General features: G+C 35.2%; 1 protein-coding gene across 6 annotated transcripts in view; it reads left to right on the forward strand.

Annotated features, from left to right (window-relative positions):
• LOC121410308 (poly(rC)-binding protein 3-like) overlaps positions 1 to 24858 on the forward strand; it is a 122034-nt gene that overhangs the window by 54879 nt on the left and 42297 nt on the right. For 5 of the 6 annotated variants that reach the window (XM_041602310.1, XM_041602305.1, XM_041602309.1 and 2 more), the window contains 4 exons: positions 3490 to 3617; positions 17285 to 17703; positions 19492 to 19515; positions 21621 to 21653. In XM_041602310.1, the coding sequence (XP_041458244.1) occupies positions 17614 to 17703; positions 19492 to 19515; positions 21621 to 21653 (147 nt within the window). In that variant the 5' untranslated portion in view covers positions 3490 to 3617; positions 17285 to 17613. Of the gene's footprint in view, positions 1 to 300; positions 382 to 3489; positions 3618 to 17284; positions 17704 to 19491; positions 19516 to 21620; positions 21654 to 24858 lie in introns of all 6 variants that reach the window. The other variant, XM_041602306.1, reaches the window with a different exon arrangement.

Genomic DNA, 24858 nt, shown 5'->3' on the forward strand with positions numbered 1-24858 from the left:
TTTCCCCGCCTTCAATATTCGATGCATCGATGTTCGATCGAATTAGAGCTGTCGAACACCGGTTTTCAAAATAATCGATATGACTCAGGCTTATTCATAGACATGTGAGGCCATGATAATGTCATTTTATCATTTAAGCCTCTTATGGTGATGAAATGACATATGCATACTAGAGTTGTACCGTTCTTTTGTGGCAATGATTTGACCAGATATTCACCTGTATGTCATCTGAATAAATTGGATGGAAATGAGATTTGACAATCTGAATATGAGACCCATTTTTTCGCGCTGATGTTGCAGGAAATTAATGTGTACCACTATCCTGACACCTATCTGGATAACGCAGAACCATCTGACTGCTACTCTTCCCTTTTACCCAAAGTATGTATGAGGCTTGTATATTTCACTACTTCACTCTAAAATATGTCTCATTATCATAAGGAGCAATCATTGTTTTATTTGTTTATTTATCTTTCATTGAAAGCTCATCCCCAGCAGCAATTTTTTTTTCTTCAAAAAGTGTTTGAATCTATGTAAAGTTATCAGCTATTATGACACTCCAAATATAATTTCTATTAAATTTTCAATGACTTCTAAATGTAATGTTAGAGCAAGGGCAGTTGACCACTTCACATTAAAGATAGGCCTACATGAAAGTAGTTGCAGTAAACTCTGATTTCACAAGAAAGTCTGTAAAACCAGGCTTAATTGTCATATCATCAAGGATCTAGATATATATAAACTGAACTTTTTGAAATCTCTGCTGAAAAATGTTCACACTGAAGATCACCAACACAGATAAGCGCACGTGGGACAGTGTATCATCATGCTTTGAATTCGCTTGACCCAAATCCCGTGCTTATTTGCTAATCAGCAGAATTCTTCCAGAATCCTATGGCACATATTTTTTTATTTATACAAACAGATACTTTGAATGAATCATAACATAATCCAACAAATGACACCAAATAAAGAAATGATATTATGTGCCAAATTATTCTGGTCGAAAAATGAATAGTCTCAGTTATTAACAATAAAAGATTAGGATAAGACATGAAGCTACAAGTACAATATTCCTTGATCAATAACATTAAAAATCATTTGAGTTAACTCCAAAGCAGAATAACCTGGATTCCTGACTCTTATAATCAATCATTTTATTATGTACTGTATATATTGAAAGCTGAATCTGCGCTCTGTGCGTCACACTCGTTATGTATATCAGCTCAGCATGCTATATATTAATTTGGTGCAACAAGCTATACCTCATTACCTGTGAATCTACTGGATGTATGGAATTGACTTCTGAAGTCTAATATCAGTGACTTATATTGGCCTAACCTTGAAAACTACTTCAGACAGAATACACCAACCACTCTATGCAGTCATATATGCCTTGAAATAGCATTTGGTTCACCATGACCTGTATATTCAGAAATGTGATCATCTGCAGGAATATTGAAGGTCGGCACGCAGCTTAAATCAACCGTCGGCTTACAAAAAATTGAACTTCAACAGATTAATTATACCAGCTTTAGATTTTGATGAAATAATATTGCTAATCTTGACTGTTTCCGTTTATAAACGAGAGAGTGTTTAGGGACTTATACCATGCAAGCGATTATGGCCTGATGATCTATTGCAGGTATATAGTCAAGTACATCTACCTGTGCAGGAATAATTTACATAGCTACACTTAAAAATCCTGACAAGCAATCCATAAAGCTGTACAATAATACAGACATTACTTAGCAAGCAGAAGTTCAATATCAAGTTATTAGTGTAGGCCTGGCCTATATATGTAGCATCAGATATGCTTCACAATATGCACTCTAAAATCCCCCAAAATTTTCATTCATATGGCCCTACAATTTAGTGTAAATAGAAGAAGAAAAATATTCCCAAGTTGACATGAATTCTTCAATGATCGGCTTTCTCTGAAGTATGGGGAAAAAGTTTACAGGGAAATGTAGCCAAAAGTACGTTTGGTTCGAATGGTCAATGAGCACTTTTCATTACACTCCATGGCTCATTTATGCCAATACCGAATTCCACTTTCCTGAACATAATGAGGCTTCAAATGAATTCAATCTCGTTATCTATGAATATGCAATTAGACTGCAGCTACCAATCTTGACTCTTACCTTGTTCATCGTATGGTTGATGCAATCCCATGAGCCATTGCAGCTCTAATTCTCCATACCATACAGATAGATCCCTATAGACATCTATATGATGAGCTTTATATGACTTGATTAGTAGTGCCCATTCGAGTAGCATTGGATTTGGCTGCTTCATGTTATTTTATGCTGCTCATTTTGTCAGTCAAAGGTTTAATTTTGTTTTCATGTATTTTTATTTATTTTGTTTAGAAATGAAGATTGTTATGAGGATTCTATAGAAGCCTGTATTCTAAAAGTAATTTGAATAGGCTTGCATTTCCTATGTTTAGTTCAGAAGGTGTTTGTGTGGCTTTAATATGAAATGAGAAATGTGGAGCTTATGCAAAGTAATGCCCATCCATCATCATCCAACCTGGCATTGATTTTCTTCTCTTTGATTTAATGAAGCATCAGAGAACTGACTTTGCACCTGCTATGGTCCTTGTCCCTACCCCCTCTCTAATAATCACTACAGTCAGTCTATAGAGATGGGGGAGTGGCCCCACATTCATTGCCAGGCCAATGTACTTTTCAGAACTTCTGGATAATGAATAAAACAGAAATATTACATCAGACCTGCAAATTGATTGCCATTTATAAGTTCGCAGTATATTTGTATATCGCAGCTATTTGTTTTTAAATGCTTATATTATTTTGTCTATACTCACAAACTATTATAACCAGATCAACTATTTTATGAATGCCAAAGTTAAAATACGAATGTAGTAATTTTGATTTTGTTTTGGACATTATTTTATTGTCAGCTTCATTGCCATTTTTTATATAATGATTTATTTACATTCATATTATTTTTAGAAAATAATTTTTAATTGAATTTTTTGGCAGATTGACTTGTTATTGGGTAATCTGAATACCATTTTAATTGAAAACAAAAATTACTTATCTGAAAGCTTTTTGTTGCAATAGAACTATTCAATAAAAGCTGTTCCTAAATGTTCGCTTACAACGTACCTGATCCCATTTTATAATTATTTATATTATTATATAAAGTTGTTTATGATCACTGATTCCAATGGAAAGAAACAACAATACAATTGAAAAAAAAAGTTGAGTAAGTTTACTTATTTGGGAAAGTGGGTTAAATGCAATATTGACCCAGCTTTTTGTTACCCATTTTAGTGACTCTTTCTTCAGTACCCCATGTAATTACATTCCAGAAATGATCGCAGTCCTTCCATGTCTAGTTACTCATTGAGAAATTAATATCAGACACCTTTTGCTATTAACTGCTTTGAAACCTTGTCACAATTAGACAAATGTTATGAAATGCCTTCCTTTTTCTATTTTGTGTCCATTTTCCATGTAGATCAATATAGGCCTACTAGACGATTTTATGGTGTGAAAGTCCATGCCTCCAATTCATTTGATCCTGCTGTATTCAAAACAAGTACAGAGGACATTCCAAGGGGCACCCTGTTTTCTTAAACCGATGAGGTAAGTGTCCAGATTTTTTTACCCCCCTCCCCTTCCACATGGGTAAATTGCCAATTCATCTTTTGCCAACTTGTCCACTCACCACATGGTCTTATTTTATATAGTCTAATGCCATTTCTTCCATTAACATTTCGTCTCAAAACCATTTGGTCCAGTCATCACTTCATCCAATCACCATTTGGTCTATGACCATTTCGTCTCATAAGCAGTTTGTCTAATATACATTCCATTTTCATTCATTTTGCATAATTAACACTTGTTAAAATCGGACAAAATGGAATATGGAATAAATGGCTATTGGACCAACTGGTATTAGACAAAATGGTGAGTGGACAAATTGGCAATTAGACCATTTGGATAGTGGACGAACTGATGGTAGACCAAATGATATTAAATGAGTTTGGCAATTCGATGGATTGGCATTACACAAATTTGAAATAAACCTCCATATGTTCATTTCAAATTCTGAATACCGGAATGTAGCCATTCATTTGTTTCTTTGTACTTCAAAACCATGATAAAGGTTAGCACCCCTCAGTTTATTGCTGACCATATTAAAGAAAAAAAAACTTTTTCAAGGTTTGTGCATATTAATGTAGGCTGAAGACATTTCAGGTGCAGCTCCAGGGTCTCACTCGTCATTGGTTGTTTCATTTTTCATAATCAAACACATATGTAGACTAGCAAATTATTTTCAATAAATTTCTGATGTTTGTGTGAATGAATTATTATTTTGTGATGGATAAATGAATAAGAAAAAGGATTTTCAAATTCTGGTTTTCCTTATGATACACTCAGTTTAATTTGATTAAATGGAACTTAAAATTACTTCCCTGTTTTATGGCAAATATGAATGAAAAATCCCAAACATCTGACAGCATCCTATAATTATTTTTTTTTATTAACACAAACCTATATGAGGCTGAATAGTTTCTTGAAAAGATGAAAGCTGTATTTGGATTTATATGGAAGATGAAGGATAGTTTGGTTCAGTAATAATATTGGTGTGAAGGAAATATGAGGATGGAAGGAGATTATAAAGTCTGAGGGGGTGCGTGGTCCCTCGTGGCAAGTCTCAAGTCAAAATCATCTTCTTTCTTCATGGTTCACCGAACTTCATCACGGAGTATATTACTCTCTTCTCTTTCCTGAGCTTCTCATATCGCATGCATTGCATTGCTTCTTAGTCTCTCTCATTTTCTTATTTTAGACTGAATCTCAAGTGATTCAAAATTCATAGGCCAACCTTGCTTTATATTTTTATAATATAATTGCCAGGGGGGTATAAGGTGAGCATTGACTTCTTGCAAAATGAATCCAGTATCATGTTTTAAGTAAAATCAGAGGAGTGAAATCATCTTTTCTGTTGGTATTGCCAACACCAATATTTTGGAACACTGGAAAATGTGTATTAGTTAAAAGAACATCATATGATCTCCCTAATCAGTGAATGGAAATGGACATTGACTGAAACTTTGGATATATATGTTAACAGTTACGATGTGTAGAGAGAAAACAAACCAATCAGAATGCTATTGAGGTCAGTATTGCCCTAATTATTAAGAATGCGAGCGATTAGACAGCCCCAACAAAGGCATCCATACAATGAAATTAAAATAAGAGAAACTGCAATTAAGTGCAGCCCACTACCCTCCCCCTAAAAACTAATGGAAAACAAAAACAAATAGTATAAACCCCACTCTTCCCCATATTACCTGCTTGACCTTATAACAATTTTGAGGCGTTCACCAGATGCAGGGCTTGGAATTCCTGTCAGATATCTAGGCCTTCCTATCCCATATGCTGATGTCCGCTGAGCATCTGTTTAATACAGTTTCTATTGTCACACATATACCATCTCCTGTAATGCTTATAACAATTTATCGTGCAAAGATTGAATGTCAGAGAACCAAGAAAGAATAGGTATAGTTTGAATTCCTGAATTCCCCATTCCTCCCCCTCTTTAGATGTGTTGGTTTATCATTGAGATGGACAAAATACCAGTGATGACAGAATCATTCTACTCCTGGTCCTATCACTAGTTAGCAGCATCACCTGGCTTGGGTGTTCCAGAGTTCTCATTTTATTCTATTACCTGATTTCTGAAATGATATGTTGTAGGTGGATGGAGGTGGTGGTAGCGAAGAGACACTACTCCCCACCAGCTGCTCACACTATAAGCTGTGAAAAGTACACTCTGGTAGCCAGGTCCCAGCTTGGAGCTGACTAATTCAATTTAGCCAACAAACAAATAGCCCCCTCCTCTAAGAGATGACTCCCTCCTGTTGTTTTTATGGATGTCCTTAGGTGGTAAATTTGGATTAGTGTGAAAAGAGCTAGGAAACAGTCACTGCGATAAAATGGGTATAGAGTGACTTTACTTCTTCATACCAAGAGTACTGCTGATTTGGCACCAATTTATAGCGTTCCAACTCTCAGTCTGAACCACAATACCAGTCAACAAAGTTACCATTTATGGTTCAGAGTGATGTTTAAGAATAGATGAAATTTCTTATAGGTTATTTTGAAATTTAGACCATTTTTATTGATAAATGAAATGAATCGGTTCACTCAATGGTGTACATAGATCACAAAAATATTGTCAGACAGAAAACTCATCCTGATTTATCAGTTGCCTAGTATCACCACACCAGTCAACTTGACTGCGACATTAAAGCATTTATAGAAATAACCATATGAAGATTGTGGGATTGTGCTAGCTAGCATTGTAGGTCAATCAAACTCAAGTGAATTGTTCAAGGATATCTTTTTCTAACAAAAAAAAGATATACAAAATACTGTTAAGTAATTTGATGTTACACTAAACTCTATAAAGGACTGTTATATCATACATTGAACAAAGGAAGATATGAAAAACTGTAAACTCAAGGTGTTATAGCTAAATCTGTAAGTTTGTATCTAGATCTTAAACAAAACCATCTTTGTACCAGATGGTAAGATACTATAATCCGTAATGTAGCCTTATTTTTGTTGTAGTCTTTTGCTCCACTTATGGTATCTTTCCTGGTTATATATAATTTTTCAGGAGCTGTGATACCACTGTAACAAACTCAATTTATCAGTGGCCTAACTAGGTTAGCTCGGTGTCTGTTTCTTTTTGTTTGCTACCATTCCTGGTGCTTTGGCAGAGGAGGTGGAAAATTTAATCAGCGAATAGGATGGAGCATCTATGACCAAAGGGCATGCTAAAACTATTAACAGGGCACTATATGAACGGTTTCGAAATAGAGAGTGAGTAGAAGCTTTAAGCTAGATTCACATAAATACCACGTTTATCCAATGGTAAAGGTGCACAGCAGTTTATATATATCATTATTTTCTTCTCTTCCCCCACTGTATTTTATACTGCAGGTACCATGTTTATTAGATATTAATGGATAGTGAAGCAGAGATCTGAGTAAGATGTGAAAATACTGAAATTACAGATTAAGAAATACAGTTGCTCTTTATATTTACAGTGTTTTATTTTTATGTGATAGATTACCTGCAACCACTGCAACCAATAGGGTGTTTATTCTAATATTTTGAAAGGGTTTGATATTTTTATGAGTGAGTGATGACTGATAACGAATCCTAGTTTTTGTGAAAGATTGAAAAAGTACAAAATGTTTTTTTTTAATAAATGTGATCAATCGTAACGTGCGTGCACAGTCATGGAAAAAAATCTCTACATCACCATGCATGTGATTTGTATGTAGCTCTGCCCGTGCTTATGATATTGGGGGCCTGTTGCATAATAGAAATAGTCTGGCCATTTTTGTTTGCCATTTTTCAATGTGTTATTTTCAGTTGCATACTTGTATTTGCCAGAGTTTTTTACTGCAAAAGTTTTATGCAACCAGCCCCAGATGTCATGATTCAGGGCATTTTTGCCCAATTTCGTTATTATAGTTAGTTACATGAAAGGATTGACACTAAACACTGATTCAAATGATTTTTATGACAAATAATGCAAGATGTTATGGTAAATAGCCATGTTCTTTTTACTTGAGTCATGTAACTCCCAGATGTTTTGTCATCCCAGCAGATTTAGAATATACGCCAGAAATAGAAAGCTGGCAATCTTCAAAATGTTCACCAGTGACCGGAATTACTCTTTTATATGAAATAATTTTCAAATTTGTTTGCAAAATTGTCAATTCCCCTAATATATCTTGTCAGACTATTGATGGTTATGGGTATAGATAATTTACTGTGTTATTGGGGCAGTGTTCTCATTATGTTATAATGTATCAATTGCATTAAATAATCTATGCATCATCCATCCATATTTTATTGTTTGAAATTAAATAAATTAAAATCTTTTTTGCCCAACTTGTTGGCCTGGCAGCCACTGTGCAGCACCAGATCGATGAGGCTCTATCCCTATAATGTTGAACGCCAAGCAGGGTGGTAGCAGCAGCTCCATCTTTTTATGTCTTTTGGTCTGACGTGGTCAGGGTTTGAACTCCTGTTTGTGAGACCGAAGGTTCTTAGACAAAGGATATTTTCTAATTGATTGCTTTGTAAGGAAAATTCACAGCTCTGAAGTGTGGTTATCTACATAATTACTATCATTCAAAAAGATAGCGTCCTTGAATTACGCATGAGCATGGAACAAAGTATGCTGCCCTATTGATCTAATCTTAGATCAGTTGTCACGAGTGAATTTGATGCGTCTAGTTTTGACCAATCAGAGGCTGAGATTCTTGACATGCAGTGTACAATGCTAAATATTTAACTCATTATGCAATATATATTACTCACTTAAAGTGGCTTGAGCTCCTTGGGGTTTAAGCAATTTATGATCTTTAATATTTCAGTTTGTGAGGTAAAAAGGGGTGCAACTATGGTATACATGAGATCCCACATGGGTACTGAACCCCTGATTCATTTATCAAGTAAGGGCTAAGTTAGGGCTACAGAATACCATCTGTGTCACTCTCTATGGGGTCCAGTTGTTTGTAGAGAGAAAAGGCACATGGGAAAAATTATCCTGGTTTAAGGTGAATATTGTGAGAAGAATCCTTTGAGAGGGTAGAGTGTAACCTTGTGAAGATTTAAGACTGTGTAGGCCTATGTGAAGAGTTTGAGAGGCAAGAGTTCAAGAGTCAAGAAGAGCACACCTGCATCTTGTCAAGAATAATTGCATGCAAGGAGGTTCTTTGAAAGGCATCATATCTTTCAAGAGGATTCACATTTGGATAGGAAAATAATCTCTACTTTGACCTATCCATGACAACATTTAAATGCAACAAATAGCAGTGCACATATTTGCATGTATTATTTTTATTAATTATGCAACACCATTGCCTTGTAGACATCCAATCAATTTGGCTGATACAATCAATCCACAATTCCTTATTACACCATTTGCCATGTAGCCACTTTCATTTAAATTTTGAAATTTAATTTGATAAATGTTGTAACAGGGCACACATGACTGTCTGACTTAAAACAGTCTACTCCTCATGGGTGGAACCAAAGTTTGAGAAAAATTGTAAGCCTAAATTGGGTGATTTCAAGTATGGTGTTGAAAGCTGGTGTTGGTGTTGTGACAACACCAACACCAGCCACAACACCGTACTTGAAATCAGGCTGGTGTTGGGATTGACTTTGAAATATATTACATATTTCCGGCAGTTCGTGTTGAAGAATGGTGTTGAATATCGTCTGCTAAACCTAGCACTGCGGCTGGTGTTGACGATCTACATGCAATTTCCCCATTCACCAACACAAACCCCCAGGATTGGGAAAATCATGATTTCAAGTTCGGTGTTGGTGTTGGTGTTGGCAATCTCGAGCTCTTGAACAGGCGGCGAACACGATGAAACATCAAATTATTTGAGCTTTATATATTTTGATGAAGAATAATGTTCACTCTTTTGAATTCTTGAATTAATTAAAGCATTTGTATTCTGTACGATGAGAATTTGATGCATTTCTCTCCGATTTCATTTTCGTCGTCGAGACTTCTCGCGTGAAGTCGAGATGATTAAGCAGCGCAGCGCAGAGGCGTGATGTCATGTCATCGATAAACGCAACCGGTATCGTTCCTCTGAACTCAGCTCGGTGTTGGAGCTCGGTTCAGCAGACTTTTTACGCTTTCAACACCAACACCGAACACCGTACTTGAAATCACCCGTTGTCACCAGTGCATGAGCAATGAATAACGTATGGAAGTTTGTTTGCTGATTTCACTATACTATAAAGGTCCATGCATTTGGATAATATTATCTAGAGTCGCTTGTGTATTTTCCCATCTGATTAAACTTTGATGTTGATGAAAATAAAGCCGTACTTTTCCCCCCAAGTGCTCCCAAATACAACATTATTAATGGATAGTTTGTAGGGACATACAAAATATCTTATTTGTTTGTTGAAAAAAAAAACAGGGGAGGGGTGATAACATGCATAGGAATAGAAGAGGAGAGAAGGAAAAGGCCATTGGATTTGAAATATGCATGAAGTTCCCCCCTCCAAGACATCACTAGGGAGTTGTTACCCTTCTGTTCTAGGGTTGCAGTGTGTGAAGGCAACCATGCTAAAAGAGAATAATCAAACAGCTTCAGAAAAGCTTCTCTTTTCTTCAGGATCAACATGAGCCCTATTCTCATTTGTTTTATGTCAAGTTGTCAATGTTGAATATGATTGTAGAACAAATTTCCCCTGTAGCTAGATTGATCTTCAAACACCCTTGTATGAAACAACAAGGTATGTGATAGTCTCATATACACATTTTCGTGCACATATCTGATATCTTCAAGCATTTTGATATTTTTGTTATCGTTGTAATTGATGATATAATATGATAATATGATCAAAATGTGTTATTTTCTAAAATTCAGCAATCATGTTCTTTCATACTGTGATCTAATTAATTTTCCTAAATATCACATTTACCCCCCCCCCATCCCCCCAAAAATAATAATATCACATGGCTAACCTATGCTAAAAAATAGTATAATATTATGTGTATTGATTAAAACTAAAAATTATTAAATCATGAATTATCTAACAGGCATTTCCCACAATATTGGCTAATTATTACTATTTTTGTTTCAAACTGGAAGTGCATTTTTTGTCTCACCTGCATGTAGCAGAGCGAGACTATCTACCTTCAACATTGAAATCTTAACCAAGGTTAAGTTTTTGAAAGGTCATCATAACTTAGAAAGTATATGACCTGGTTCATGAAATTTGGACATAACTCACAAGGGTAATCAAGTATTGCTGAACATCCTGCCCTAGTGTCAGGTCACATTACCAAGGTCAAAGGTCATTTAGAGTCAATGAACTTAGACCATGTTGGGGGAATCAATATCGAAATCTTAATCAAGGTTAAGTTTTTGAAATGTCTTCATAACTTCCAAGATATATGGACCTAGTTCACGAAGCTTGGACATAAGGGTGTAATTTACACTGAATATCCTGCCTGAGTTTCAGGTCTCATGGCTAAGGTCAAAGGTCATTTAGGGTTAACAAACTTTGATAATGTTGGGGGTATTTGTGGAATTGTCATAACTTACAAAGTTTATATATCTAGACCATTGGAAACTTGAGACTTAAGAGTAACCATGTATCCCTCAATATCTTGTCCGTGTTTCAGGTCACATGACCAAAATCACAGGTCATTTAGGGTCAATGAACTTTGGCTGTTTTTTGTTGTTGTTGAATTGGCATCGTAACATAGAAAGTTTATGGATCTACACATGTTCATGTAGTTCATGAAACATATACATAAGGGTAGTCAAGTATGAATGATTGTTTTGCATATGTCTAAGGTCACATGATCATGGTCAAAGGTCATGTTGGGTAAATGGACATAGTATTTTATTATCATTATGAGTGTTTTCTTTTGTGGATAATTATTAATGAGCTGTTTTCAAAGTCAGCACTACTGTTATGTATCATATTGCGTAATGCAGGCGAGACTACCAGAGGCATTCCACTTTGTTTAAAAATTAACTGAAATCAAATCATTACTTTCACCAATGCCTTTAATCATTAACAATTCATTTGAATTAGACTGCGCCTGAAAATTGTCATCTGCTTTAAGGAGATCTGATTTGGTCTGTTTCTATAAAATTGAGTAGTCACTTTCTATTGCTGCTCGCTCTCACAGGATCCTCTCAGAAACAAGGAATGTTGCATTAGTCCCATTTAAATCAAATGTGTGTATAATTAATCTAAATGGTGGATGTAAGTAACTTGCATTCATTCTTCCATGAAATGGATCTTAGCAACCATCTGATTGTTATCTTAATGGATAACACAAAGCTAATGGTGTGAGCGATGATCACACTGCATATTCATATGATTTTCCCTATTTCCCCCCCATCTATTATTTTGTCTACCCAACAATATATTTGCAACTTGACCCCAATCACTTGTTCCATTTTGTTGTTGAAAAAATCAACATACAATATGCAATGTTGGCCTTAATAAATCGTGTTAGAAAATGTGTTGAAATGCTGCATCCACATAGATATTATCATTATTTTCATTCCAAATTTTCAGTCCCGCTGAATGTGTGATTGGGTTATGATATTGTGTACTGATATCTGCAAATGGGAGACTTCTTACTTTATAAATGCCTGAAAATGTATTTGCACACATAGGAGCCATGAGGGAATATCCTGTACGTGGCTTGCAGGTCATAAAGATGTCTGCATGTGAGCATGTCGTGTATCTGCAAACCAAATACAAATCTCTGTAGTGCCAATGATCATCATGATTGTCAATTCTAACAGTCAAAGAGTGTAATGAACATACAAGGAGCTCACTCAAATGTATCTTGTCTGGTGATATTCTGATTTCATTATCACTTGTTCAGCATATTGACATGAAGATGCCATCAATGCATTAGTGTGATAATTCTCCCTATGATGGGAGTGTCCAACCAATGTATCTCTTTCACCTCCATGGTTCCATAGATTTTTTGTTTTATTTACATTATGTGTGAGTAGTTAACATTTGAAAATCTTTTTGTTATAGACCATTTTCTCAACAGGTTCACTAAGTATCCCTTTTAAACAAAATTATTGAAATATTTGATTTTTCATGATGACTTCAGCAATTAAAAAAAACATAACTGTAGTTCCTCTCATCATAGATGGCATCACCAAAACTATGAACTATATTTGTGTTATTCAGTTTCACAAATTGTTCCATTATGTGTCATTTTTGCACGTGATAGGGTGAACTCGGCAATATCTTTTATTATCATCCCAAATATTGCAAACACTAGAAAACCTACACGTGAATGTTCCTTGGGCTACATGACAGTATGTAACATGCTGGCGCAAATATTCACTACTGAATGATACGCACCGTATAAGCTAAAGCTAAAACAACAACAACAAGAACATATCATACATTATTCATTATGGTTGTATGAAAATATTGAAGCATATTTTCAGTTTCACAAACCCTGTCATATTTTCTGTAAACATGTATTCCAAAATGATCAATGATACAGTATGGTAACAAACAATTGCTTGAAATATACCTTGAAATCACTCTGTATCACTTTGTTAAAAAGATTCATTGTAAAATGCAATTAAAAAAATATTGTTCTTATGACCAGGCATGGGAATGAGTAGTTTATTATCAATGCAGTCAATTTGCAATTTACTTTGCATAATGATCAATTTTTCATTACCATAATTCTTTAATAATCTCATGCCTAAGATATAAAGAAAAGGCAAATGTTTTTTTTTAATTTGACATATCAAAATGTCAGGCATTGTCTAAACGGTCAAATTCTCAATTTTTTCATATTTATTTAATTTATTTTTGATTGGGAAAATGAGAATGTATCACTGAAAAACATTCAAGCTTCAACCCATCCCCATTAGAAAAGAAAAAAAATCTATCAACTTCAATGACCCTACATTTCATTTGTTGTCCCCTTGCATCCCAATGAAATCTAAAACTTGAAAAATTAAGTCTCGGGCCTCTTTGTGAAGTGTGCAATTGCAGCTTTGGTCAACAAAATGGCTGCACCTCGAGAAGGTAATTCAAAAGCAGCTCAAACACAACTGTATTATGTGTCCTGGTTTAGGGGGGTAGGTAGGGGAAGAGGTGTAAAAAATGCAATTAATTGTCCTCTTCAGAATTACTAAGGGTTCTAAAGTACAGCTACCCTTTGCCTTATACTGAACTTTGTGTCAAATTTCAACAGAAACAACATCTATCGGATGGGCATAAGAAAATAGGATTTATTTCAATGGAAAGAATACTTGGATGCTTGTGTTAGCATGGACATACATTTCAGTATGGTTATTTTGAATTGCTAGCATAATTTAGATTCACTGATATTTTCACTCTCTCAAACAATAGTTATTAGTTGTGTGAAATTAATCTTGAAAATTGCATTATTAATTTTGCATATAAAAAAAAAGGATAGATTGAGTCAGCATTTGCTGGTTGCCATCGGGGGGCCCTTTATAAACAATACACTAAAACATTGTATACATTATATTTACTCATTGAACATAATATTTTTTTAATAATACAAATCATAGACAAAAGAAAGGACACTGAATTTACCAACACTATAAAAAATAAACAATAACAGGCCTTACATAAAAATGCCTTAAAGTTTGTACCAAAATAATTCCTTTTAAGGCATGTTCATATTCTGCAAATATAAAAAACATGTAGACAATATGAATAATGATAACAATACTAAAAAAATCAATGGTGAAGCAGACAGTAATTGTTATGTGAGAATAATAAGTAAAGTATTTTATATTGATATCATTTTAAGAAGTTTAAATGGAATTGTTTTCTATCATTCCTTATTTTGTGATATTTGCTGGGATAGAGATTGATGCTGTATTAGAATGCTGTTCGTTTAGGTTACTGACATGCCCTCCTATATTTACAATCTGTAATCAAGGGTTAGGTTTTCCATAGTCACATTGGGTGTCAAGAGAAGAGCTTGAATCTGATTGATTTAACCTGGGGCATGGAGGTGTAGCTTATTTGGTAGAAATATGTTCTTCCATCCCTTGCTAAGCTAAGCTAATCTACGCAGATGAAATCAACACCTTCTGCTGATGCCACACATCTCAACCAGTGTCATCATTAATTCTTCCCAATTAGTGATACTGATGATCCTTGGGTCCAGTAATATTCCTGGTTGAGCAACACTATGGAGCTGTTGTCTCTTGATAGTTTTGATTTGATCCTTAGACTGGGTGTCCTTTCAATTACTTGAATTAAACCTTTATATTAAATTTGTGCAATTATTCATGAAAGATAAGCCAATACAATTAGCAATGAAATGAAAATCCTTAATGGTACATTACACAGCCATGCGTGATTGGTTTTTTTTCAAGAAGGCAGACAAGTCTCCATTACAGAACTTTCTACACTTGTATGGAAATGGGTGGTGCTGGAGGAGATACTTAGCCCTAATCCTTTACCGGATTAAGAAGAAAAGTCTTTCAAATATATATATCTCATCAGGAATCCACACTGCTTTTTTTCAGAAGGGAGTTTGAAGTGGCCTCTCATACTCTACATGCATGAACTCATTTAATAATTTAAACAAATTTTATGCTTTGCAGATCCAGTCAATTAAAAGACATCTTGGTGTATTCCACAATATAAAAGTGGACCATTGTTATGATTGCAGATATTGGTTACTACCCCTATATTATTACTTCACCAACTTGATACTATTACACTAGCTTTCGCCACATGCAATTTGGGACTTCTAATTATTATTTATTTGTTATGGCATAGTACACTTATTTACCCATGATGAAATTTATTAAGGTAATTCTGACAATTGTGAAAAGTAAACAGGTATGGATGAGTTCAAGAATATATCACTTCCGTTTTAAGAGAAAATGCAGAAATTCACTGGATTTCGACATACATTTTATGTATTGTACAGATCAAACAGCCATTATTTACTATGGTATCACAGAAACAGTGACAATCCAATTCAGTCTATATTTGAAGAAATAATTGTGACTACAGTTTTAAAAAGCAGTGATATTTATTCTTGGCTGAATTACATCAAAACTAACTGCAATACATTTTAAATTTTATGCCCAAAAGATCCACCAAACCTATACCACAATTTATATTCATTTATTGCAAGTAGTTTCATATCAGGGTCTGATTTCATTTGAAGATTTTGACAAAATTAGAAAAGAAGTAAACTTGCCAAACTGTATGTTGGGTTTCCATTATAGGTACATGTAAAGAGCTTGACATCAACAAAATTGAGTTCAAATGCATGAAGTCGTTATTTTATTATTACATATAATTTTTTAACCTGTAGGTGGCAGCAGAGAAAAAATAAACTTCAATTGATTATGTCCCTTTTTCTTTTCTGATAATTTGCTACTATTTGATAGACAATAATCACATTGTAGGTTCATTCCCATCATGATATAATCCATCCTACAGGATCTGACCACTGGACCTCACAAGATTGAAGGCCCATAAAGCAGACTTTCTAAACTCTTCCCCTTTGATTTGTTCTCTCTTGCTGAGAATTATAAGACAACATGTAGGAATTTTTCATAATAAATAAAGCAAAGATTTCATATTAAGATAATAGAAGACATGTTATTATTTTATATGAGAACTTTGATCAGCTATCAGCCTGTACTACCCGCACAGAAACGTTAGTGCTAACAGAGGCTGTGTTACAACCAGTAATATTGCACAATCTGAAAGAGGTGACTTGGCTTACTGTTCTGCTAACAACTTTTCTGTGCTGCCAACAGTGGTTGACACTGCACTTCTGTCTTCGATACTATGTTTTTTGGCTGTACATGACAACACTGTAACTCTTTTAGTGTTCTCTTGCATACCTAAAATAAGAACAACCATGAAAATTACGGTTCCTTCTGTAATAATCTTACATTCGGAATAAGATCTTTGACATGGGATTATATCCTGCACTTTTATATACAATAGACAAACTTAAGACTTTTCTCTTGCAGTCTTGGCTGTTCTTATATTAATTTGAGTAGCTGGATTTAACTCTATCCTTCCATTCTAGTGGACACCCTATACTCGCTGTGTTTGTTCTAACTGTACCCTACTCCCTAGATACGCTCCCTGGATACGTCTGAAATATGTGTGTGTTCTGCTGAGCTAATTTGTGACCCCCAAATGGTTACAGTAAGCTGTAACTCTATCATCTAGCTCTAGGAATGCACACTCTGGCTTGCTTTACCCAAGAGCAGTTTCAGATGCAGGAGCTATTATGTTTGCAGGTGTACAGTTCGTAGCAATGATCATCAACTTTGGGAGTAGATAAATCGTCTTTACAGTGAATAGACTCAAGAGGAGGGTATTTATTAATTCTCATGATATTATGTTAAATGTTATGGACATCAAACTGCATGAGAAAATAATTTCATCGCATTTTCTGGTCATGTGCTCTTCACTTGTACAGTTTTATACCCAAAATATGCACCTTTTGATAAATGAAGTGGAAAATGGTGAGTGCCCAAATATGCTTCTGGATACAACATGACCAAACTATTTAGCCTTGCACCTTTTGAAACCTGCCATTTTGGTTCTGTACAATTGGTAATTCCAGTATATAATTGGTCCGTTGTTCACTTCTTGTGAATTGATATGTGCCACGTATCAAAACATGATTCTCATCTCTCTTTTTTTTCAAACAGAGTAAGCACTCGACATAGATTATAACAACCTACGGTGTGAGAGATAAAGAGGAGGCTGCTGATTTAGAGCTGAATTTTTCCCCAGTACCATCGCTGTCACAACAACCACTTCACCCTCCCTCCAACACACCCCAGAGGACGGAGGCCCCCCTCTCCCTCCTTTGCACTCCATTCCTCCGAAACGGACCCTTTGAGCAGGTAAACTGGCCCTGCCATTAGGCCTCGTTTACAGCCCCTTCCCCAGTCCACAGCAGTGGATACCCTACCAGACACCGCCACCACCACAACCACCACCACCACTTCCCCCGATACATTGTAATCTTGCCGAGATGACGACCAATGAGAAGCAGCAGCAGCAACAGCAGGGAGGTGTTTCTCCTAATGTCACCCTCACCATCAGACTTGTCATGCAGGGAAAGGTTAGTCCCAATATCCATTCTACGTATAAAAATTAACATCTTCAAACTTACCACATGTAAGTTTTTGTTAGAGCAAGCAATGGCCTGTAGAAATGAGCATACGATTAGGAAGGGGGTTGGTCAGTCGGCCGGTCCGATTTGTGGATCAAGCTACTTCCTTAATTTCGGCATAAATGCTTATGAGACTTGGCACACACATTGGTCATGGAATAAAGATGTGCGAGACACAAGTGTTGACTATGTCAGATACTGCTTTGCCATGGTAACTGCATATGATGGTAATAAATCAGAAAAATCTTGCTGAGTGAACTACTTCTTCAGGCCATTGTGATAGGACAGGGGTATTAATCACATTCAGAGTGTTTTCCCCATTGTATTCTTACTTCTTAACATGCTGCAAACAGTCTTGATAGTAACTGAGGAACACTTAAAGAGTCTCTCTGAAAGTTTGAAATTCCAGGTCCATTCTTAAAACATGAAAACCTATAAAACATGTAAACAAACTAGTAAATTAGTGCATATTAACTAGTGGGGCATGATATATTATGGGTAGAGAGAAGGGCTGAAGATAACTGTATTATATCTGATAGAACATAGACCTAGTAGGATTGGACTTGGTATGTCCATGATCAAACATACTGATCAAACATGTCATGTTAATAGTTGTGACCCTGATTGTTGGCAATCGATGTGAATAACTTGCTGTCTAGAATTCATTAAGCCTTTTAGAAGGCTGTAGCAAGTCTGCTGCTAAATATTATCACTTTGTTTTAATATTAGCTCCCAACAACCTTTGCCAAATTGCTTGCTGAATATGTGCCAAACAATCATATACCTTTGTGATTATTTTCATATGAGGGATAGTGATGAGTTTCTAGCATACTTATTAAAAACACCATTAGCTTAATGTTTGCCCCTTTCGATTTCTGACCCTGCTTCAGTGTTTTTTCATCTTTGTTAAATTTGCCTACTTTTTTGCTCCTTTGTCTTCATTCTCTTTCTCTCCTTTCCCTTTTCCTTTCTAAAAGTGGAGCCCAGAACATGTGTCATTTGCCCCCCCCCCCATATTTTCCTTTGTGAATTTTAGGATATCTGCATAAGTTCAATACATTTAGTGTAAACTATTATTACTGCAAATGCTTTCCAGTATTGATACAGGCATATGTAATCTTCTGTATGATGTTTTAGGTTCAACCCTCCTAATGTGACATTTTGTGTCCTTGAGCAAGACATTATTTTGATCTGAATTTGTTCTTCTCCACTGAGATGTTAAATGAGTATGGGGTTGAATGCATAGGTCAATATGATTGGATTAGCATGTGAATGGACTATGAAAAATGGTGGCAGACTGGGATGTTCCCTGTGGAATGATGAGTATTCAATGTAATGTACAGAATTGTAATTGACTCCAGTCACTAGTAATTGATACTGGGAGCACTAGATATTTGTTTTAGATTATCAAGTACTTTATGAAAAATATAGTTTTCTTCTCTCCCTGTTCTTCAACCTTTTATTATTCTTTGTTTTATTATTATGACCCAATAATGTATTATAAAAATCTTTGATTGTAAACACTTCAATTTTTATTATTGCATTGTTTTCCACTTTTTGTCTTTTATGTAATTTTAGTGGTTTTAAAGTGCTTTTACATCCAACTCCTCCTTTACTGTATCCTTGATGTTTTCTGTGATAGGATTATTGGAAGCTTTGATGTTGAATTGAAGTGCATGCTTCATGTAGGTATAGTAATCAATTTATTTCTCTTTCTGTTTTTAATTTTATTTACAGGAAGTAGGCAGCATAATTGGCAAGGTAAGTTGACTATCGTTACATGTACATCTCCATACTGATATGGATGGCATAGTATGAAGCTGAAATTAAATCATCCACTTTCTGTATTTCCATTATAGATGAATGCAAGAAAGGGTGAAGACTTCACTCTTGGTTTGATGTTATATACCTTTAGTGCCTATCTATTCAATAAGTTTATCAAGCGTGATATTGCAATGCGATCAGAGAATATTATCAAGCTCATTTTCGAGGGTGATTACCACATCTCAGGGGCTCTGGCTTTGGTAAATTTCACTTTAATTACATCTGAAATTATCCCAGGTGTTATTTGTTTCCTTTCTCTATCCCCGTAATCAAGTGTGACACGCGCCGATGCCCGACAATCATAACATGCATTGACGAGCTAAAGTTAATCAGGGGATAGAATCTCATATTTCATTCTCAAAGAGATATTGAGAGGTAGATGGAGAGGAGGTTTTTGAAAATGTCTTCAAGATGTCTTCCAGACTCAAATGCCAATACTGGAAGAGAGGAATTGTCCTTGATACATTTAATAGATGAAACCCACGGTACCTTGAAAGTGTGTGTTGAAACAATCCTTCACTCAGCAGTTCACTGAAAGCATCAACACTGTCTTTCTCCCATTCATTAAAAGTGTTAAAAACAAGGAACTACAAACATTTGATTAATACAATTACAATTTATTCTCACTTCAGATTTCTTTCTCTTTCAAGCTCTTTCATTATCTCATCCCTAAAAGGCATTGGTTAAATTACGTGACTTATTTCAATGATGCTAATTAATTTGATAAAAATGTTATTCTCTTTGAAAATTGAGGTAAGATTTATCAATCAGTGGTACATCTCGGAACTTAAAATCATACCATCTTGGTAATATAGATTTGAAAAATATAATGCAAGTGTTTCAAATTAGGTAGTGCGTAAGAGGAGAGTCATTTTGGTATGGTAGCAACTATAGGATATAAAATGTTCTTTTGATTATTGAGGGAGGTCATGGATTTCATTGCTTGTTTTTTTTATTAATCATTAGCAAGTAGTGAAAAAAAAGATTGAGACTCAAGATTACAATCAACAAAGAAATTTCATGTTTAATAAAATGAACCAAGGCTGTCTAATTTGACAAACAGGAATATATATTCTCCTGACCATAAACAATATCTTTCCTGTGTTATATTCCTTTGGCACTATGCATGCTGTGAGTGAAATATAAATCCCTTTGGCTATCCCAAGAATGTTATATTCCACACCTCGCTAGTCACTGATATCTGTATTGCAATCATGACCAAAATACCAATTGGTTTATCAAATTACATATCATTAAAGAGATATGATTTAGCAGCATACAGGAAATCCTTGAATTATTCCCTCTCTGAAATAACTATGCTGAAGGAAAACAAGTCCCAATCAAAAAATGTTTGATGCATGAATCAAAATTCAAAGAATAAATTTTCACCTGTCAGTAAAATTTCAACAAACATAAAAACAAAGATTGATGTTGCCTTTCAGGTATTTGCTAACAGCAGATAGCTCCCTTACCTAATGGGTTTTTGTATAGCAACTCTTGCAATCCAGTCCCCTGTATTTTTGGTCACTGGAATGAGAGATACTCTAAAAGGAACTATCAATTCTCCGTATGTTGAAAATATTTGTGCATGTATGTTACATTCATGCTCTAAATACATTTCAAATACATTTTAGGACAGTTTGGTGACCAAGTAGCTTTGGTTTGACTATGCTGTGTTGTTGATATTGTATAAGTGCATGCTTAACTTTACAACAGTAAAAGACTTATGTGGCTCATTTATCAGGGATTCTGATCAAAGTTTGAAGAAGAAAAATTCAGAACAAGATCACGAGCTGTAGCAAATAAGTTAATTGTTATAAGAATAATGGAAGTTATAATCATCAATTTTTATGGTAATAGGTAATCTGTTAAATTATTAACCACACCTTAATCAGCATTAAAACTTCAGTTTAAATACCCTCAAGCTCCCTGTCATTTTCCATAGTGAACTGTGTACATGTGTGGAATGAATGGTTTGTCATAAATATAGCAGTTCTAACCTTACACAATTGTGTCACTTTTCATTCCTTCTGATATCACAGAAAGGAGATACAGTCAAGGGCTTTCGAGAAAAGGTGAGTGGACAGTTTATTTAATTCACTTTATTATTTCATTTCTAGAGTAGAAAGAACAAATAAATACATGGGTAGGATTAAATATCACCATCAGAATTTTCTGCATCTTGTCACCATATTTACTGTGTTTGCACGCTGTCCTGGCTTGTGGTGCAGATCAGTGAGCTGGTGCAAACTCAGCTTGTGGGTAATCTTGCGACGTGTTTACACGCTGTCATGGCTTGTGGTGCAGATCGGTGAGCTGGTGCAAACTCGGCTTGTGGGTTATCTTGCGCCATGTTTACACGCTATCCCGGCTTGTGGTGCAGATCAGTGAGCTGGTGCAAACTCGGCTTGTGAGTAATCTTGCGCCGTGTTTACACGGTGTCATGGTTTGTGGTGCAGATCAGTGAGCTGGTGCAAACTCGGCTTGTGGGTTATCTTGCGCCGTGTTTACACTGTGTCACGTTTTGTGGTGCAGATCAGTGAGCTGGTGCAAACTCGGCTTGTGGGTAATCTTGCGCCATGTTTACACGGTGTCACGGTTTGTGGTGCAGATCAGTGAGCTGGTGGAAACTCGGCTTGTGGGTAATCTTGCTCCGTGTTTACATGCTGTCCCAACTTGTGGTGCAGATCAGTGAGCTTGTGCAAACTCGGCTTGCAGGTTATCTTGCGTCGCGTTTACACGCTGTCCCAGCTCGCGGTTCAGAATCGGCTCACGGGGCAAAAACATAGATCAGAGGATAAAATTTACTTTATGAAACATGCGCTAAAACCACCAACATCTAGTAATACACAAAGATCACCCCTTAAACATGCCTGTTTGAAAAAAAGGAATAAGAAAAAAAAAATAATGATAAATAAATAGATAAATGAAAATGATAAAACAATAAATAAATTATTTTTTAATTGCTTGATTTCACAATATATGCCTAATTCTTTCTAATATTAGCACTGTAACTGATAGACTCAGAAATGGAAACTCTTGTCAGAACCCTTTGCTCTTTCGTGTGATTCTTTTTTCTAACAAACTTGAAGCAGTTATATTATATCACATGCCATTATGAATGACTTTCATCTCCAATCGCTATTGATGATAATTGAGTGAAGTAAAATTATTTGTATCATCTCCATCCCAACAGTTCTATCCCGGCATCCTATGAAGCTTTATTATAATTGATAGAAGAACCTACAGGATTGTAGGTGGAAGCTATTTTTCAGCTTTTCCTTTTCTTTATAATTTGATTATGAAGATCTTCTATTCATCGCACCTTTAGTTTCTTGTAAAGTAACAGCAACACATATACTCACTCTCTGTCAGATACAATACCTTTATCTACCCATATTGTGTTAGCAATATGTAATTTAATTATGATAAACAAGCAGAAAGAAGCAAGGGATTAAAAGATCTTTTTTTGGTCTCGCCTGCATAGCAGAGCAAGACTATCAGGTGGTGGTGTCGTCAACATCAAATCTTAACCTGAGGTTAAGTTTTTGAAATTACATCATAACTTAAAAAGTATATGGACCTAATTCATGAAACTTGGACATAAGAGTATTTAAGTATTACTAAACACCCTGCCTTGGTTTCAGGTCATATGACCAAGGGAAAAGGTCATATAGGGTCAATGAACTTAGACCATGTTGGGGGAATCAATATTGTAATTTTAACCTAAGGTTAAGTTTTTGAAAAGTCATCATAAGTTAGAAGCATATGGACCCAGCTCATGAAAGTTACACATATTTTAAAGGGTAATGAAGTATTACTGAACATTCTGCCTGAGTTTCAGGTTACATGACCAAGGTCAAAGGTCATTTGCAGTTAATGAACTTTGGCCATCTTTGAGGTATTTGTTGAATTACTGTAGTAACTTTGAAAGTTTGTGGATCTAGTTAAAAAAAACTTGGACATTAGAGTAATCAAGTATCGCTGGACATCCTATGCGAGTTTCAGGTGACATGACCAAGGTCAAAGGTCATTTAGGTTGATGAACTTCGGTCATATTTGGGATATTCGTTGAATTACCATCATAACTTTGAAAGTTTATGGATTTAGTTCATAAAACTTGGACATAAGAGTAATCAAGTATTACTGAATATCCTGTGTGAGTTTCAGGTCATATTTAGCCATGAAATGTGGACATGGGGTAATCCAGTATCATTGCTCATCTTGCACAAGTCGTAGATCACCTGATCAAGGTCAAATGTCTTTAAGGGTCAATGAACGAAGTAGTATATTATTATCTGAATGGTGTTTTTGTGAATAATACTTTTGTAGTCAATTTCAAAGTCAGCACTGCTGTTTATATTGAATCGCGTAATGCAGGTGAGACTGCCAGAGGCGCTCCACTTGTTTCGTGATCAGTGTTCTTTTACATTAAAAGAGAGATACCAACTTCTGTTTTACAGATGTTTTTAAATTCCCCCTGAGGAAAATAAATATGATGTCTAGTTTGTAACATTATATATTTGCAGAAAATTAGAAGCAACCTTGCAATGCAAAGATTATGGGATCATTTCATACCAATTTAAGATTAAAAAGTTGTGTTGGCAGTTTGTAGAAAGTTGAGATTACTACAATATATACATTATAATGACTTTGAGCATTGTGGCCCAGTGGATTAGTCTCCGCACTTTGAAACTGAGGGTCATCTAATTTCCTTCAAGAAGAATTTGATCTGCATTGTGCTGCACTCAACCCAGGTGAGGTAAATGGTACCATTAGCAGCTTGAGCTATAGTCGGGATAATATATAGTGCTCTATTTAAAGGTCAAGTCAACCCCAGTAAAATGTTTATTTGAATAAATTTAGAAAAATCAAACAAACATAATGCTGATAATTTCATCAAAATCGGATGTAAAATAAAAAAGTTATGGCATTTTGAAGTTTCGCTTATTCTTCACAAAACAGTGATATGCACAACTCGGTGACATGCAAATGGGTCAGTCGATGATGTCCATCACTCACTATTTCTGTTGTTTTTTATTGTTTGAATTATACTATATTTCAATTTTTACATATTTGACAATAAATGACCACCTTGACTGAAACATATAGTATTAAACAATGCTAATTCCACATGTTCAGGGAGGAATTAATTGTCGTTTCCCTTGACAATATAGAGAAAATTAATTGAAATAGTTTATTTTTAGAAATATTTCATATTTCACATAATAAAATACAAAAGAAATAATGAGTGGATGACGTCATCAGTCTCCTCATTTG

This window comes from Lytechinus variegatus, chromosome 3 (assembly GCF_018143015.1).
Source record: "Lytechinus variegatus isolate NC3 chromosome 3, Lvar_3.0, whole genome shotgun sequence".
In the NCBI taxonomy this organism is placed as follows: Eukaryota; Metazoa; Echinodermata; class Echinoidea; order Temnopleuroida; family Toxopneustidae; genus Lytechinus; species Lytechinus variegatus.